This window comes from Augochlora pura, chromosome 10 (genome assembly GCF_028453695.1).
Source record: "Augochlora pura isolate Apur16 chromosome 10, APUR_v2.2.1, whole genome shotgun sequence".
Classification (NCBI taxonomy): Eukaryota; Metazoa; Arthropoda; class Insecta; order Hymenoptera; family Halictidae; genus Augochlora; species Augochlora pura.
In genome coordinates, this window is record NC_135781.1 from 33102491 (window position 1) to 33118658 (window position 16168).

Here is a 16168-nt window from a genome sequence, read left to right on the forward strand (position 1 = left end):
ACGTGTCTAATCAACGTACGAACTCGGACAAACTATGCAGAGCTCGAATTGCATAATTTTAGCCGCTATGAACTATTTACGTTCGATAAAATCGAATTCTAGTCAAATTGATAGCGATCAAAAAATATAGTCAACACTGAAGCCCATCCAGGCGTCCTTCTCACCCAGATTTTTTACTGGATCCGCACTAATTTGGTTAAAAACGACTCACCGTCTGTAAAGTACCGAAGAATATTACGAAACGTCCACCCAGGTGTCATGCTCCAATTAATTGCAAAGTCGAAACGGTACTGACTGCGTGCGAGTTTACCGTTTGAAGAGAGGTGCTCGAATGCACGAATGCTCGACGCTCGAGGAAAATTAGCCAGAGTTCCGACGACAGTGTTGCACTATTATTAGACATTATTAACAACACAACGCTAACAGATGATCCGCGGACATCGATTGTTTGTAAAAAAATCCATCCACAAGATTTGCTTAACTAGAATAACACCTCGTGGTTTTTGTGACATTTTCGAAGGCACTAAGATCACTTGACATTCGAACTCTTAGCACCTGAAACCTTCTAAACGGTGTGATTCTTTAAACATGAAAACCATTTCCTTACAACTTGATACTGTCTCGATGATAGCCGTCGGTACTACGAAGCTTTTTACGCTATTGGAACCGAGCAAAAAGTTCTCTGCATTATTTCTTGTATGAGTTTACAATTTACTACGCGTTCGCATTTGTCTCTTTTCACGTGCTGTGAGCTGCTCGAATTTCGCCCGAACTGCGAATCGACGACGGCTCTGACACAACTAATCCCATTGATTGACGCGACAATAAGTAGGAAAGGTCGCGTATATTCTTGTCGATTCGCCATTTTTTTTTTAGAGTTAAAAATAACTTCATTGATCGTTTGTTTGTTTTATCGGTGACAACGAAACGATTCGAGGATTACATTGAATCGTAAAACATTTTAGTTGAAAATTTTGACCCGAGCCCTATCGAATTTTTCCCTTTCTGAATTGCTGTCATTAGATTGCGAACACCCTGTATAACGTATATACTGTGCGCGTGGGGGAAGTCGGTGACATCAACGCTCAAGAAACATGCAGGAGAGCAATCTCGGAAAATTTTTCGAGGATCCCTCGGAAATTCTACAAATTGGAAACGAGATGCTGTTTATGATCCATGTAAGAAATAAATGCCAAGTTACGAGTACCGAGTAACAAGTAACGGGCAACGAGTACCAAGTAACAAATAACAGGTAACAGGTAACAGGTAACAGGTAACAGGTAACAGGTAACAGGTAACAGGTAACCGGTACCGGACCTTCTCAGCTGGCAACGGCTCTACATAGCTGATTCGTGAATCACGAACCAGGACAACGCCTCAGGAATATTCGTTTAGGGTTTCGAGTCGACGAATCATCCAAAAAGAACCTGGGAAAATATTCTACTGTACTAAAATTTTCATCTACGTTATTTTTAAATTATACCTAATCCGTACACGTGTGCTGCCAATTTGATTTGGTTTCTTCAAAACAAAACCATTACTACGCCCCTGAGACTCCGAATCTAACTAATGACATTTATCTGTTATCCATAGCTTCGACCGAATTTAAAAATCACCGCTGTTGTCAGTCTCAACGTTGAAGTATATTTAAACATCCTCGCCGCATTGTTTCGCTCCAATTCTTAGTTTATTCTTATCTGGATCCGCTCGTCCAAAAGGCACGGATATGGTTCACGACAAATTTCGGACCTAAAATAAAAATTCAGGACTGACAGATATAGATATAAAAAAGAAATTGCCAAGATAGTTTATATCCTTGTTAAAAATGTCCTATCCCTAAGAACATTGTCAGAAAATCCTGACTCACTATTTACACTCATTTTATGTAATATAATAAATAACTGACAACAATCTAGTAATCTCTTTTACTTAACCTTTTCGCTCTTTAGCGAAATTACATTTTACAGGCACAAAATATTATCAAAAGGTTCGAACACGCTGCAATTAAACAAAATGTCGTCTTCGGAGTTTCCCCCGCATTTATCTTATCAATGTCGTACCGCACCATAGCGTTTCATTTGCGATATTCAGTTATTTCCAAGAAGACGTCCGAACAACTAGATAAAATACATATGTATGTAGGCTCGGTTCTCCCCGTTTCTAACTGCACTTCCTTTTTTTATTCAAAAACAGGGACAACGCGACGTGGTGCAAACAAATATGTCCGATGTTACGAGCGATACGCGACCGACTATTGATACCCGATCTAAGGCCAACTACTCCTTACATCATGCGTTCCGATTACAACTATTTTCAATCTGCTTCTCTTTTTCGTTCATACATACATATTTCCTTCCCGAGTCACCCAAAATATACATACATGTACACGTACATATAGATATGTATATACATTGATGATACATGCATTCTGTTATGTTGTGTGTATAGTATATGCATACCCTTGGCTTTCTTGAATTTTCTACACGTTCATCCAGCAATTGGAAGTCTTGCGTCGCCAATAAGGTTGTTGGTGCAACATTCAATCAAGCAAGCAATTAAAGATTTCATTTTTTCCTAAAATCCCTTTGGACGTGCAGGAACATGGTAACACCGACGACACCAATAAATAATGCATTCAAAGTCTTGTCATCGCAATCACAAGTTACACACGAGAATCAACATTTACATGGTTTTACCTTGCACACTTTCACATTTACGTTGTTGCATTGTACGAAAGAAACACACTTGTACTAACACGATCGGAAAACATGCCACGGACCGCGGGTATGTAACGGTTCTCTCGCTCCCTCTCACTCTCTCTCTCTCTCTCTTTTTCTTTTTCTAAAATTCGTGAGCCGATCAAGTCCGAGTACGCCGTCTAAAAATATTACAAAGCAGACCCGTGCGACCAAAAGTGTGCCTATCCAAACAGAAAGAAAGTTTCATACCGTTCTTGTGTTTCTTTCTTGCAGGTCGACAAACCGAGATACGCAATGGTTTAAGTTCAAGCTATTCTGAGAAAACTCCAGTGGATCAAATTATCGCTCTTTGCGAGTAAAACTCTTCTGGTTTTTCAACTTGAACTAGGGCCTTTTGCCATTTCCTCGATCTTATGGGATTCTCGCTAACTACAGAATCGATTACCACGAAAGACTCTCCAATCGATTTTCACCCCGTTCGATCGATAACGATTGCTCGATCCTCGTTCACGGTACCCCGAATCACCCAAATAATCAATCAAAAAAATCATCGGTACGTACGTTTCTCGAACGATTCAAATTTCACATTTGAATACGATTGCTATGTTATTTTCAGCATTAGTCAGCGTGGTAGACGGTCAAGAAACATTAGGTAGGACGTAGGAGACATTGACTTCGAAGACACTGTCGTAGCAACGAATCAACCAGCTACCACTTCTTTTCATTTAGGAGATTATAAAGGATACACGTTTGTCTTTTAACAAGTTTATTTCGCACATACGTATTTTTGTCCGGGAACTTGGAACGAAGCCTTCGCTACAACACGCCACGTAGATAATATGAAACGAGTGAAATATACTTCACGGTATCCGAGTAAGGCACGCACTGAGAAAGAACGAACGTCGGCAAGGAGAGTCCGATGCGTGCATTCACCAATTCACTACTGATCTTCGGTTTACATACGTTGGTGTGCGTACTCGTGCTTGTCTGCTGCCTGCTTGCGTGCCTGCTTGCTTGGCTTGGCTTGGCCTGGCTTAGTTAGCCTACCTTGCCCAACTTGCCTGGCTTGTCTGCCTGTCTACTTGTGTATCTACCACTACTACCTACCGTTCGCTTCAGATTCAATGGCAGAGAGAAAGGGAATCAAAAGGAAAGAGGCAGAGTATAGAGAAAGGCTGAAAAAGAATAGCCAACTCAAAGAGAGAATAAGCACAAACGAAAGCGGACGAATGAACCGCAACGTTTATTCAACGATAAAACTTGGAATGTGAAATGCAATAATCGTACTCGTATGATCCTTCCTTTGTTGTTGCTGCTACCACCGCGTTGTAGTTAATGGATATACTCTACCATTTTTGTGCATTCAACGGAGCACAAATAAATTCATCACAAATACAAATAATTTGTTATTTTATTTACACATACAATGAGAAAAATATACAAAAATGAAAATTTATGATTATTGATGGTGCATGATTAAACGTCGTCAATTTACGACATTAAATCTGTCAATCTCCTTTCTAACAGTTCTGAATTTAATCGATGCTTGCAAAGAAACTGACCCTCGAAAAACAGGACTGGAATTTCGTATTTGTAGAGTTCGAGAAATCGTTCATTTCCTGGTGCTGTAATGTCAACTTCTCGCAGTTGATAACGACCAGAAAAATTTGTTTGCAATTCATGTTTCAAAACGTCGCAAAGTGGACATGGATGTTTCGTGTACAATGTTATAGTGGGCGAAGATGATATCGGGTAATGCCTACAGAGTAAAAGAGAAAAAGCCTTTATTTCATCAAAGTTCCATCTTCTTTTTATAATATGCTTTATTTTTTTGTAAACATCCGATATAAAAATAAACAATATTCTTAAGTATAATCAACAATTAAATTGCACATATTTATATACGATAAAAATATCGCTTGTTCAGATTCTCTTTTCATACAAATATCGTATAATAGCTAAACTCTAACATCAGTCGACCGATAATTATTCTTATAATTATTATAAGAGTAAAAAAGTAAAAGAGTAAAAAAGAATTTACGAAACTAACAGACGACTTACAACTTTTCAATTAAAATTGAAGAGGCACCACCGCCTCCATTACAGATTGCTGCAACACCCTTCTGTCCAGGTTTCAAAGCATGTGCCAAGTGCACCACGATTCGAGCTCCAGACATCCTAGAAATTATTTAATATTCAAACACGTGGATTTCTTTAATATGTAGTTTCCTAATTGAATAAATACATACCCAATAGGGTGGCCAAGAGATACGGCACCACCGTGAACGTTCACCTTGTTGGGGTCAAGATCAAGCACTTTTTGATTTGCAACCACTACTGTACTGAATGCCTCGTTAATTTCCCAAAGGGCTATGTCATCTTTATTGACTCCTGCATTTGCTAACAACTACAGAAAGATATTCACTTAATTAGTGAAAGTGGAATAGTCAGAAAATTGCACGGTATTAGTCTACATGTGTTTGAGATAGCTTACCTTAGGGATTGCTAAAGTCGGGGCAATAGGAAAATCAATGGGATCAGTCTCTGCATCTTGAAATGCGACAATTCGTGCTAAAGGTTTCAAATTCTTCTTCTCAGCAATGTCTGTGGTAGTTAATATTAATGCAGCTGCACCATCATTTAGGGTCGATGCATTTCCTGCAGTAACAGTGCCGTTATCTTTCTACGATGAAAAACAAGATCATTGTAAATAAATTATGTTACTAATTATTTTTCGTTTGTCATTAGACTTTTAAGTTATACCTGAAAAACTGTATTCAATTTGGGAAACTTGGAAAAATCGACTTTTTTGTATTCTTCGTCTTCTGTAAATAATATATCAGGTTTGCCTTTCCTTTGTGGTACACTCACTGGGACAAGTTCATCTTGAAATATATTGTTTGCATAAGCCTCTGCACTGCGTTTGTAGCTGCTGATAGCATATTCGTCTTGTTCTGCACGAGTAATGTTGAGCTTCTTAGCAGTATTTTCTGCACAATTGCCCATATGAAATTTATTGTAAACATCGATCAGACCATCAAATACAATGCCATCCTGTCGAATAAATGCACGAGAACAAAATAATATAGAGTACATTAATTAAATATACATTGATTTTCGTAAATGTACACTTAAAATTATTTCTCATACCACGAGCTGCATTCCACCATATTTAGTATCTCCTCTTGCAAGATAAAATGGTACATTTGACATTGATTCCATACCACCAGCAACAATAATGTCTTGATGTCCACATTGTAAAGACTGAGAAGCAAGCATAATGCTTTTCATACCACTTGCACAAACTTTATTAATTGTTGTGCATATTGTGGATTTAGGAAGGCCTATTTTAACAATATATACATTATTATTATTAATAATTATATCAACAAAAAATTAGTGAAATATTAATTTGGAACTGAAACCTGCAAACAATGTAGCTTGTCTTGCTGGTGCTTGGCCTAAAAAGGCTTGACAAACAGTTCCCATATATACTTCTTTAATTTCTTCTTTAGATAGTCCAGCACGTTCGATTACTGCCTATAATAAATATTTTACTATTGTACATCATAATTGCAACTGTGATTTTACCACACATGAAATTATGTACATATATATACAGGGTGAGTCATTAAACTTTTTCTTAATTTTTTGCATAAACTACAAACAATGAGATTTTTATTATTTTCCTTTATAAAAATATGAGATTGACCTTGAATTTTTGTTTAGTATAATCTTGACATAACTTTGAATTTTTTAACTATAATTTTCCAACACTTTAGCATGCCACTTGAACGTTTATTAAATACATAATAAAAAATTATTAAGATATAGCGGCTGTATGCTTCTCTTCATACTAAACAACTTTTATTCAAAATATTCTTTTATACAACATGTAGTTTATAAGAAAAATTAAGGTGAAAGATTTTTAAAAAATCTCACTTTGCATATTAATCCTTACTTGTATAGCAACAGCACCAAGTTTTGGTGCAGATAAACTCGATAATCCTCCAAGAAATGATCCCATAGGTGTTCTAGCTGCACTGACCACAACTACATCATTTAATTTGATCTTGGATGAATATGACCGCAAACATATTGGTCGAATCTGGCAAAAATAGTCATAAATGATAACAAAGTTTTACAAACATGTAGTCACCATTATTTAAAATAGATTGTACTATATACTACAGAACATTATTATAGAATATTACTATAGAAAATCCACATTGTTACGTAATTCATTTTATGCTCATAATTTTCTTAAAAAGTAATTGTTTTATTATTAATTTAGTCACGTAAAAACAATTAAAAGTTTGTTGACTTACACTTCTTATATTCTTTAATAGCGCCATTGTGCAGTATAGTGTAGTTGTGTCACACCTGTTGCAATTTACAATATCGAATGAGCATGCATGAAAACTTATCAGTACCAAATAAGCGTTTATTTTTTTGTACTCGATTCTTGTTGTACTTTTAACGATCTTACACGTCAGCTACTACTCATCACAAAAAGAAATAACGAAAGCGGTGCAATCTCATACTCTCATCAAAACTATAGCTCTCCAATTTTCATGAGATTTAATAAAATTATTTATTTCATTGTTTTTCTTTATTAATTGCACATTTTTATATTATTTTTTGTTCTGAATTAGCCAAATTTGCTCGTTTTCTTAAATTCTTCTTACTCATTCTTCTCATTCTTAATGTACATTATAAATTTTAGCACCTTGAAAAAAATACGTTCCTGGCATTTTACACACACATGTTATTATACTGCACATGCGCAACGAATTCATGCGCACATCGAATAATGTACGCACACACGTATAAAATATACTTGCGCACGTAAGTATGTACAGTTGGTGCGCGTGTATACACATATATTATTTAACTTGTCAAATTTTTGGTTTTGCCTTTTATCGTACAAATGCGTTTACGAGCAAAGTACAGTGCTTATAGTACTTACGAGCAAATATTGTCTCGGTGTGTTCATATAGAACGCTAAAACATAATGTATACTGTAAACAATATAAAACTGTTGTACATTTTAACTAGAATGTAAAATTTTATTGTTACCAAATAAAACAATCAAAATTTCAAAATGAATGTCGAAGAAAATAGACTACGTACATTTAAAAATTGGCCAGCAAATGCCCCGATCGACGCTACACGATTAGCAAAAGCGGGATTTTACTACAGTGGGCATGCTTTAAAAGTACAATGTTTTTTATGTGGAACAGAAATCTCCAATTGGAATTATGGCGATCAAGCAATTAGTCGTCACCGTGAAGCCGCACCTGATTGCGATTTTATTCAAAACCCATCTGATACTTGCAATGTTCCATTAGTACCAATGTCCACCAGTTATAATGGGTTAAGTAATGCCATTGGAAATGAATTTATATCCTCTTTTGCTCAGAACAGAGATCCTCAAAAAGATTTTAAAACTTTTTCTCAAAGACTAAAAACTTTTCAAAATTGGCCAAGTTCTTCTATTGTGTCACCCGAGAAACTAGCTAAAGCTGGTTTCTATTATCTTCTTTACGAAGATGTGGTAATATAATATTTAAAATACATTAATATCTGGTGAATTACCAGGTACTCGCGTAACATATAAGTTATACATTGATTTGTTTTAATTTGTAGGTGCAGTGTGCATATTGCAAAGGTATCTTCAACAATTGGGAAGCTGGCAATGATCCGGACAAAGAACATAGAACACATTTTCCTCACTGCGATTTCTATTTATATCAAAGCGTAGATGGTATTTATTTATTTATAAAAAGGATATTCTGTAGACCTATAGTAGTCAACTTATTGTAGCCCTTCTGTTCAATAGATATTTTAAGTCTAAACAATGTAAAGTTAGTACCTGGCACAACATCAAGTTCTGCAGAATTAGGGATTCAAATGCATGCAGCTCCAAAACAGCCACATCATGCAACGTATGAAGGACGATTGCGTACCTTCTCTGATTGGCCAGAAAATCTAAAACAAACTCCAGAAATATTGGCTAGCGCAGGATTCTATTACACAGGTAAACATTAAATTCTGCATTAATGTATATTTTTACATTTGCATTCATTAATTATTATATTTACAGGGTTAAGAGATCAAGTCAGATGTTTTCATTGTGATGGTGCTTTAAGAGATTGGGAAGTAACAGATGATGTATGGACTGAACATGCAAGATGGTTTCCTAGATGTGAATTTGTAAATCTTATAAGAGGACGAAAGTTCATTCAACAATGCATTGATAATAGACCACCGCTACTTCCATCAGTAAACATTTATCAGTGTATTTATACGATGTTTACAAAAGATTTTAAATTACAATTTTACTTCATATTTTTACAGATTTTTGAAGGCGTACCAGAAGATGAAAGTACAAATTCAACCGAGACATCATCTACTCCAATTTGTGCAGCTTCATCTTCTGCACAAACAGTTGTAGAAACAGAAAAATCTAAAACTCTAAATACAAGTTCCAGTCCACGAATAGAAGATGATATGTATGTTAATTATATGTATAATAAATCAGGGTGCCTGATACTTTGCATGAATGCTCGCTTTACAAAATATTTGTACTCAAAACTCGCACTTCGCGCGATCCGCAATGCATAAATAACAAACTACAAACAAGCTCTTGTCAATATGGAATAATAAGTACTAATAGATTGTATTGCCTGGCTTACAGACATACTTTAATCACTAGATTGTATCGTCGAATATCAGAACTGGAAGACGCTCGTAAGGAAAACAAGGAGAACAAAGAACTAATCTCTCATGAAAAGGAGAACTCTAAACCGTCTGATATACGTGATCATACTTTTCAAAAGAAGAAGAACGTAAAAGTGGAGGAAAATGGCAAGTGATGACACTGAAGCTTTAGTAGCTGCAGTTCTTAGAATTTGATATGATATCAACTAGATTTCTTTGCAATCTCGTATTCTATTGTTTTATGACATGTTTTAATAATATTTTTTTTTATTTCTATATGTTTAGTACAATATAACATTTATTATACTCTTTTTAGCATCCTTGAAGGAAGAAAATAGAAGATTAAAGGAAGCTCGTCTATGTAAAATTTGTATGGATCGAGAAATAGCAATTGTCTTTTTGCCCTGTGGACACTTGGCAACTTGCATTCACTGTGCACCATCTCTTACTTATTGTCAGATGTGTCGACAAGAAATTCGAGCTACAGTTCGCACATTTTTATCGTGAACTGAATCGCGATGTGTAGGGTATTAATTACTAGTCTTGCCTACGCATTCTAGTTCTATAATTAAAAATTTTAAAATATATGTATATGATATATGTAAAGTATTTTCTTATATAGTGTTTTAGAATTATGTTTTTTTATCGTTTGAATTATATTTGTTCGTGAAACGAAAATATATTACAAATGTAAATATCTATTTATTTACCAAAACCGTGAAAGGTTTCATAGAAAGAAAATGATTTACATATTTAATAAACTTAGTTAATTGTATGGATACACATTATTAACAATATATTTCAATCAATTAGTTGTATTGTATAGTAAAGTTTACACAATATAATCTACTGTAGGAATTATTAAATATTCGAAATGTTTCCATAGAAAATCACGGAATTAATGTGCATATAAAGGAAATATTTTAACCCAATGGTTTAGCAATACATGTTACAATACTCGGTATCTGCTGATAATATATATATTTTTAAACTTGAGTGATATCCGCGGTTTATAAGAATACTGGAATGTAACGTAAATTGTGTTGAAAGATAATGCGAAAGATAATTTGAACTACGCGCATATATGTGGATACTGCATTGCGGTAGTTGTAATAGAGTCTAGTTAGTCGCTGGTAGATATGTGTGGTGTTAACTAAGATTTCCTGAAGGTAAGTACGAGATAACCCAATTTAAGCTATAACAATCACGTTTCTCGGTGTTACAGTATTTAAATTTTCTAAATGTTTGCATTATTGTTGTAAAAAATAATTGCAAAGCAGTGTAATGACAGTACGTAATGTATATTTTCTATGACTGATTCATTGTTCTAACACTGCATGACTTGACAAACAGTAATTAAAATTCGTTCTAAGAATCAGTCAAATGTATTTATATAGAGGTAGAATTATAAGATCAAGAAATTTCATTTGAATTTTACTATGAAAATATTTTTTCATGCGAAATTTGGTTATGTGCTGAATGCCATGCGTCAATAATTAAGTACATTATATGTTGCACATCCTAAGACGTACATTCTGAATAATATGAGAGGATTTTTATTTAATTTCTAATATCGGAATTTTTATTACAAATATGTGTCAAAATACAAATTGAAAAATCGTTTGTGAATGTATACATACATATAAAATATCAAAATGCAAATGTATGCTCAGAAGTAATGAATATATATTGATTTTATATAGAGTATAAAGTATATCTTCGTATTAGTTAGTAAATATAAAAATTTCTATGAAACGTATACACATTATACGCTATGTATATGCATGTACGCATACGAATGTACAATGCGTAGTTGAAAACGGAGAGAGGAAGAGAGGGGAAGAAAGAACGCAGTACAGTACAGTATGTACGTAGTCGCTGCCGCTGCTCTGTAAAATGCCTTGATCGGATCGAACCCGAGTGGGGGACTCCACCTCAAGCTGGCTGTGACGAAGAAGCACAGCGAAGTAGAAGCCATTGCTGTTAGCTGTTATTGTCATCAAAAATTAAGAAAAGACTACTCTGCTTTACCAATAATTAGTGAAATTTTAATTGAATGGTTTTCTAATAAATGTTTAACTATTAAAGTAATATCAGTTAAATGAAACCAACAACATAATACAGTATTCGGTAAAATAATTTTTTGTGCTCTCGTGAAACTACTGATTAACAGAAGAATTAATCACAGGAAACGATAAAAAGAACAAAGTGAATGTGTGTTCAGCAAAACTTAACTGTTGCTCTTAAAATTGGTATGTCATGTTTATATTTCACTTATGGCTATGTGTAGAATATTTGTCATTCGTTTAAAAAAAGTATGTGGGTGGGAAATCGTGTAGGTTCGAGAAAAAGATTAGATATAATGTAATTCCATTAGCAATGTGTTTTCCTCGAACTTGAGAAGTCTCAACCGAAACGAGTCAAACAATTATATTCTTTGATTGATTTTTTAATGACATGTAATTTAAAAATCTGGCTATTTAAAAATAATCGTAAAAGTAAATAAAACTTTTCCTCGTTATGCAAACAATTGACCAGTTTGAATTTCTGCTGCTCGTATCCAACTTCCGTTCTACGCTTGCCTTGTTGCTCATCACGACGTTGCCAGATGTTTCGAATTAAACAGATGTGAAAGTTCAGGGAATAATGAAAGATTTCGTTCCATCATAAACATTTTACATACACAACTTCGTTCACTTTTGATATAACTTTGGAAACAAATGACCGTTGACCTCTAAGTTCACAAACGATAGCATGTCGTATTTTCATACGAAATGATGTTGTAATCTAGAAATTATAATTCTTGGAAAAATCGTGAACCATCGTATCAATACAGATAAATGTAACATAGAAAATATTTTCATATAGATCGAACAACGAAAGTATTATAATTTAAACTGAATTTTTGGAAGTGATAATTTTCCTATTCTTTTTGTTATCACGTAGTATCTTGGCAATTCTAGGATTTGTGGGTATGATTAATTTGTAGCTTCATTTCACACGAACAGACGATTACAAAAGTGTGCGTTCCGGAAGGGGGAAGAAAGGAATTCACTGTAGATTTCCAGCTCAGAACCGTAGTAAACCGGTTTAGTTCCCTACGTAAACTGTATTTTCTTGATAGTATACAACATTCTTTATACAAATTGACGTACTACATCTATCACAATTTATACAAAAAATACAGTATAATTCAGCTGTTTAAACAAATAGATTTCGCAAGTTTTTCATTAAACGTATGTTATACGAATATTTACGTATAATCTTTTTCACACATTTAGTGAACAAAAAAGCATTTAATCGTTCATATACGTGTCGTTGAAATAATTAAAAACCAAAGAAAATACCACCTTTAGAATTTATAACGAAGTATTATTATTTTAAAAGAATGTTAAAAAGTTGTTGCTACGCCCTTGTCGATACATTTCATTCCCATGAGCTCTCAGTGGTGTAATGCAACAAGAAAAGTTAAAATACGGGCCATACAAAGCGGCAACGTCGCACAGGGTGGTAAACAGCGACTCTGTATTACAGCTGCCCTTGTGTGCGCGTCTGTGTGTATCTCTGAGAACTAATCGTAAGAGAGGAGAAACCAAGCCCGTTCTGGGAAGTTCTTGTTTGTGTGTGATATGTAGGTTGCGTTATCTCGACGTCACGAAGCTGTGTGAAAAGTCTACGATACTCCGTCATTCACGAATCATAACGGAATCACGACCAACCTAGCAACTCCCACTTACTAAAGTTCTCTTTCTTTTTCTCTCTCTTTCTCTCTCTCTTCTCCCATAAATGTGCAACACAATCGTACAGCGCGCTACGTCATATGTGTAGGTGCCATATGTCACATAATTTAGTCATAGAAAATTCATTTTTAAATAAACAAACGTGTTCTCAATCGTTTTAAAAAGCACTACAAAAGCCTAGTTTGAAAAAATATTCGAGCCATTGTTCATGATATTTCTAGATAACTGCAATGATAAGATTGTTGTTACATTACATTCAATATTTTTGATAGGTTTCAAAATAGTTACTTCTAAATGAACATAAATACGATGACTGGCATACTTGAGCATCGTAGAGAGTTGGGCAGCGAATCAAATATTAAATCTTCAGCAAATTCGCAGTTAACACCACCGACTCCTATAACAAATCATTCGTTTGATGTTGTGGATAACAACGATTATCGCTTTGAACAAGCTAGACTGCAGAGTTTTGAAACTTGGCCCACGCCATATATTATAGAGCCTAAAAGACTTGCTGCGGCTGGATTTTATTATACTGGTGAAAATGATAAAGTAAGGTGTTTTGAATGCCACGTAGAAATATGTGAATGGGTGGAAGGTGATAATCCAATGGCCGAGCATCAGCGTTGGTCGGCAAGATGCAGATTTATTCGCAAAATTAATTGCGGTAATGTCCCAATCGGAGTAGATCCTAACACAGTTATACCACCGAGGCCGAGAAGTAGAGATGTATGTGGCCCTTACGGACTAGAATATAGACCTACTTCAAGTCCAGACAATCATACTATAAATACAGAATTACAATTACCAAGTACAGCAAAATTAAGCAGTTTAGGTTTAGGAAGACCTAAGGGACCTGTATATCCTGAATATGCTAGTCATGATGCTAGACTACATACATTCGAAACATGGCCAAAAATTATGGCGCAAACGAAAGAACAATTAGCTGATGCTGGATTTTATTACACTGGTAAAGGTGACCAAACGCTGTGTTATCATTGCGGTGGTGGACTGAAAGATTGGGAACTAGAGGACAACCCTTGGGAACAACATGCAAAATGGTTCTCCAAATGTTATTATCTGCTGATGGTTAAAGGTCAAGATTATGTTAATAAAGTTACGGGTCAGCATATATCACCGCCATCCAAGGAGGTATATATAATAACTTTAGACTATCAATTTTCTCTGTATACAGATTGTCATTACTATGTTACTCTTTTTCAGGAAACAATGCAGATGAATTTACCAAGTTTTATTAAGAAAGTTCTGCCTGTACTGACAAATACAGAAATGAAGGAAGATGCAGGAAATAATCCTGGCCCGAGTTCTCAAAAGACTGGTTCCACGGATAGTGGAATAGAAAGCATTGGATCAATGACGGAATCGGAAAAGCAAAACATAGAAGATCTATCAAATTCAAAGACACAAAACAATAAGTCCATAGACGACGCGAGGATGTGCAAAATTTGTTATAACGGAGAATTAGGAGTAGTATTTTTACCATGTGGACACATAGTAGCTTGTGTTAAGTGTGCTCCTGGCATGACAACTTGTGCAGTATGCAGAGAGCCTGTTACTATGACCGTGCGAGCCTTCTTCTCATAGTATTCCATAGCTTGTGATAGAAAATGATTACATTCTACATATGATTTCTGTTATAGTATTTTATACTCGATCATCCACGACTGGTAGCGATAATCAATCGCAAACTGCACTAAATGACATGACTCATGTAGCATACCAGTCTGCGGGTACAAGCTATAAGAATTCTACCATTTTTTCAAGGCTTTGTATGTGTAAATCGTTGATACGTAAAGGACGAAGAAAAATTTATTTAAACGTGATCGATAACGCAACAAATGTATTTCATGGTCCTAACATAGTTAAAAGAGTTCTCTTCATGTCCTAAAATTTATCCACGTGCGATCAGTATTACAACAAAGGGTATAAATATATGTATTTAAGTATTCTTACAAATGCATAACATATCACGAGTAGAGGAGTCGTAAGATACTTGCTCATACTGGTCCCTAATCAAGTTTTCAGAATAATTTTCTCTGAAACATAACAAGCTGTACCTGCAACTGAATGTTGCTATTTGCACATTCATAAATTTGTGTCGTCCACATCACTGGACTAATCAGGAAGGCAACAGAAAAAAAGATGTGCTTTACACAAAAGTACAAATAGCAACAAAAAAACATGAAGTCTAGTCATTAGTATATAATGATGACGGAAACGCGTAGAGATTTACAGCTATAAGTTATAGAAATCTAATGGAAAGAATTATTCAATTGTAATTTTATTGCAATACTAATAAAATTAACGTCCACTTAGTTACCCTAGTTTAGTTTCGTCCAATAGATCGGTAACGGTTCTATTTTTATTTGCACACATGGTGCACGGGGGCATCAATTCATAATGTGTATAACGTATCTGAGAATATTTAAGCAAAAATAATTGTGAATATCCGAATCCGAATTATCGACTTTCATATACCCTATATTATATTATACTTGAAATCATTAACATATTTTCATTACTGCATAGTTCTTATTTGACATAATTTCTTGTACATTTTCAATACAACATTATCAGTATATCTAGGCATTATTTTATTTTCATCTGATTTATTCTAAATATAAACTTAGGCGAATGTATTAAAATATTTGTACATTGTATGTTCAGTGCGTGTACATCATTAAAAATTTATCATAATCATACTAATAACATGTTACAAATTCCATGATAGAATACGATCATTGTACATTCAATTGGAGTATAATTTGTTGTGATAATGGCATACAATAAAAAAATAAGTATGTAATATCTCTATATTGCTATGCTTGAATAACCCTTTAAAATACAATGTAATGTATAGTTCCAGTCTATTTAATTTTTCCAATGTGATCGATTTGATTTATTTAGAATTGATATTTGAAAAGTATTTTTTAATTGAACTGTTTAGTTAAATATCATGTGAACACTTAATATTATACTGTGCAT

General features: G+C 34.5%; 2 protein-coding genes across 3 annotated transcripts; one reads left to right on the forward strand and one right to left on the reverse strand.

The window, feature by feature from the left end:
* Positions 1–4157: 4157 nt before the first annotated feature.
* Acat1 (Acetyl-CoA acetyltransferase 1) lies at positions 4158–7409 on the reverse strand. 2 transcript variants are annotated; one of them, XM_078193414.1, is made up of 9 exons: positions 7028–7409; positions 6661–6807; positions 6125–6239; positions 5850–6043; positions 5463–5753; positions 5194–5382; positions 4949–5106; positions 4761–4877; positions 4158–4458 (listed from the first exon to the last, which is right to left on the reverse strand). In XM_078193414.1, exons 1-9 carry the CDS (start codon positions 7052–7054, stop codon positions 4191–4193), a joined length of 1506 nt encoding a protein of 501 aa, XP_078049540.1. In that variant the 5' UTR covers positions 7055–7409; the 3' UTR covers positions 4158–4190. The 2 variants fall into 2 exon arrangements, with proteins under 2 accessions (XP_078049540.1, XP_078049541.1); XM_078193415.1 differs by lacking the exon at positions 4158–4458 and having other exon boundaries at positions 4628–4877; positions 7028–7405.
* A 123-nt stretch (positions 7410–7532) lies between these two features.
* Positions 7533–15991, forward strand: LOC144475535 (baculoviral IAP repeat-containing protein 3). Its single transcript, XM_078191530.1, is given in 8 exon segments — positions 7533–8256; positions 8349–8739; positions 8806–8984; positions 9060–9214; positions 9400–9569; positions 9739–9926; positions 13457–14314; positions 14387–15991. Coding segments are annotated over 8 exon segments (2775 nt in total). The 5' UTR covers positions 7533–7803; the 3' UTR covers positions 14768–15991.
* The last annotated feature ends 177 nt before the right edge of the window (positions 15992–16168 follow it).

Coding starts and splice junctions, on each gene's coding strand:
- Acat1 (XM_078193414.1), bottom strand. CDS start 7,054: ATGGCGCTATTAAAGAATATAAGAAGT. Junction 5,754..5,849: donor ATGGTGGAATGCAGCTCGTG/GTATGAGAAATA, acceptor TTTATTCGACAG/GATGGCATTGTATTTGATGG. Junction 4,878..4,948: donor TCTCTTGGCCACCCTATTGG/GTATGTATTTAT, acceptor AATAATTTCTAG/GATGTCTGGAGCTCGAATCG.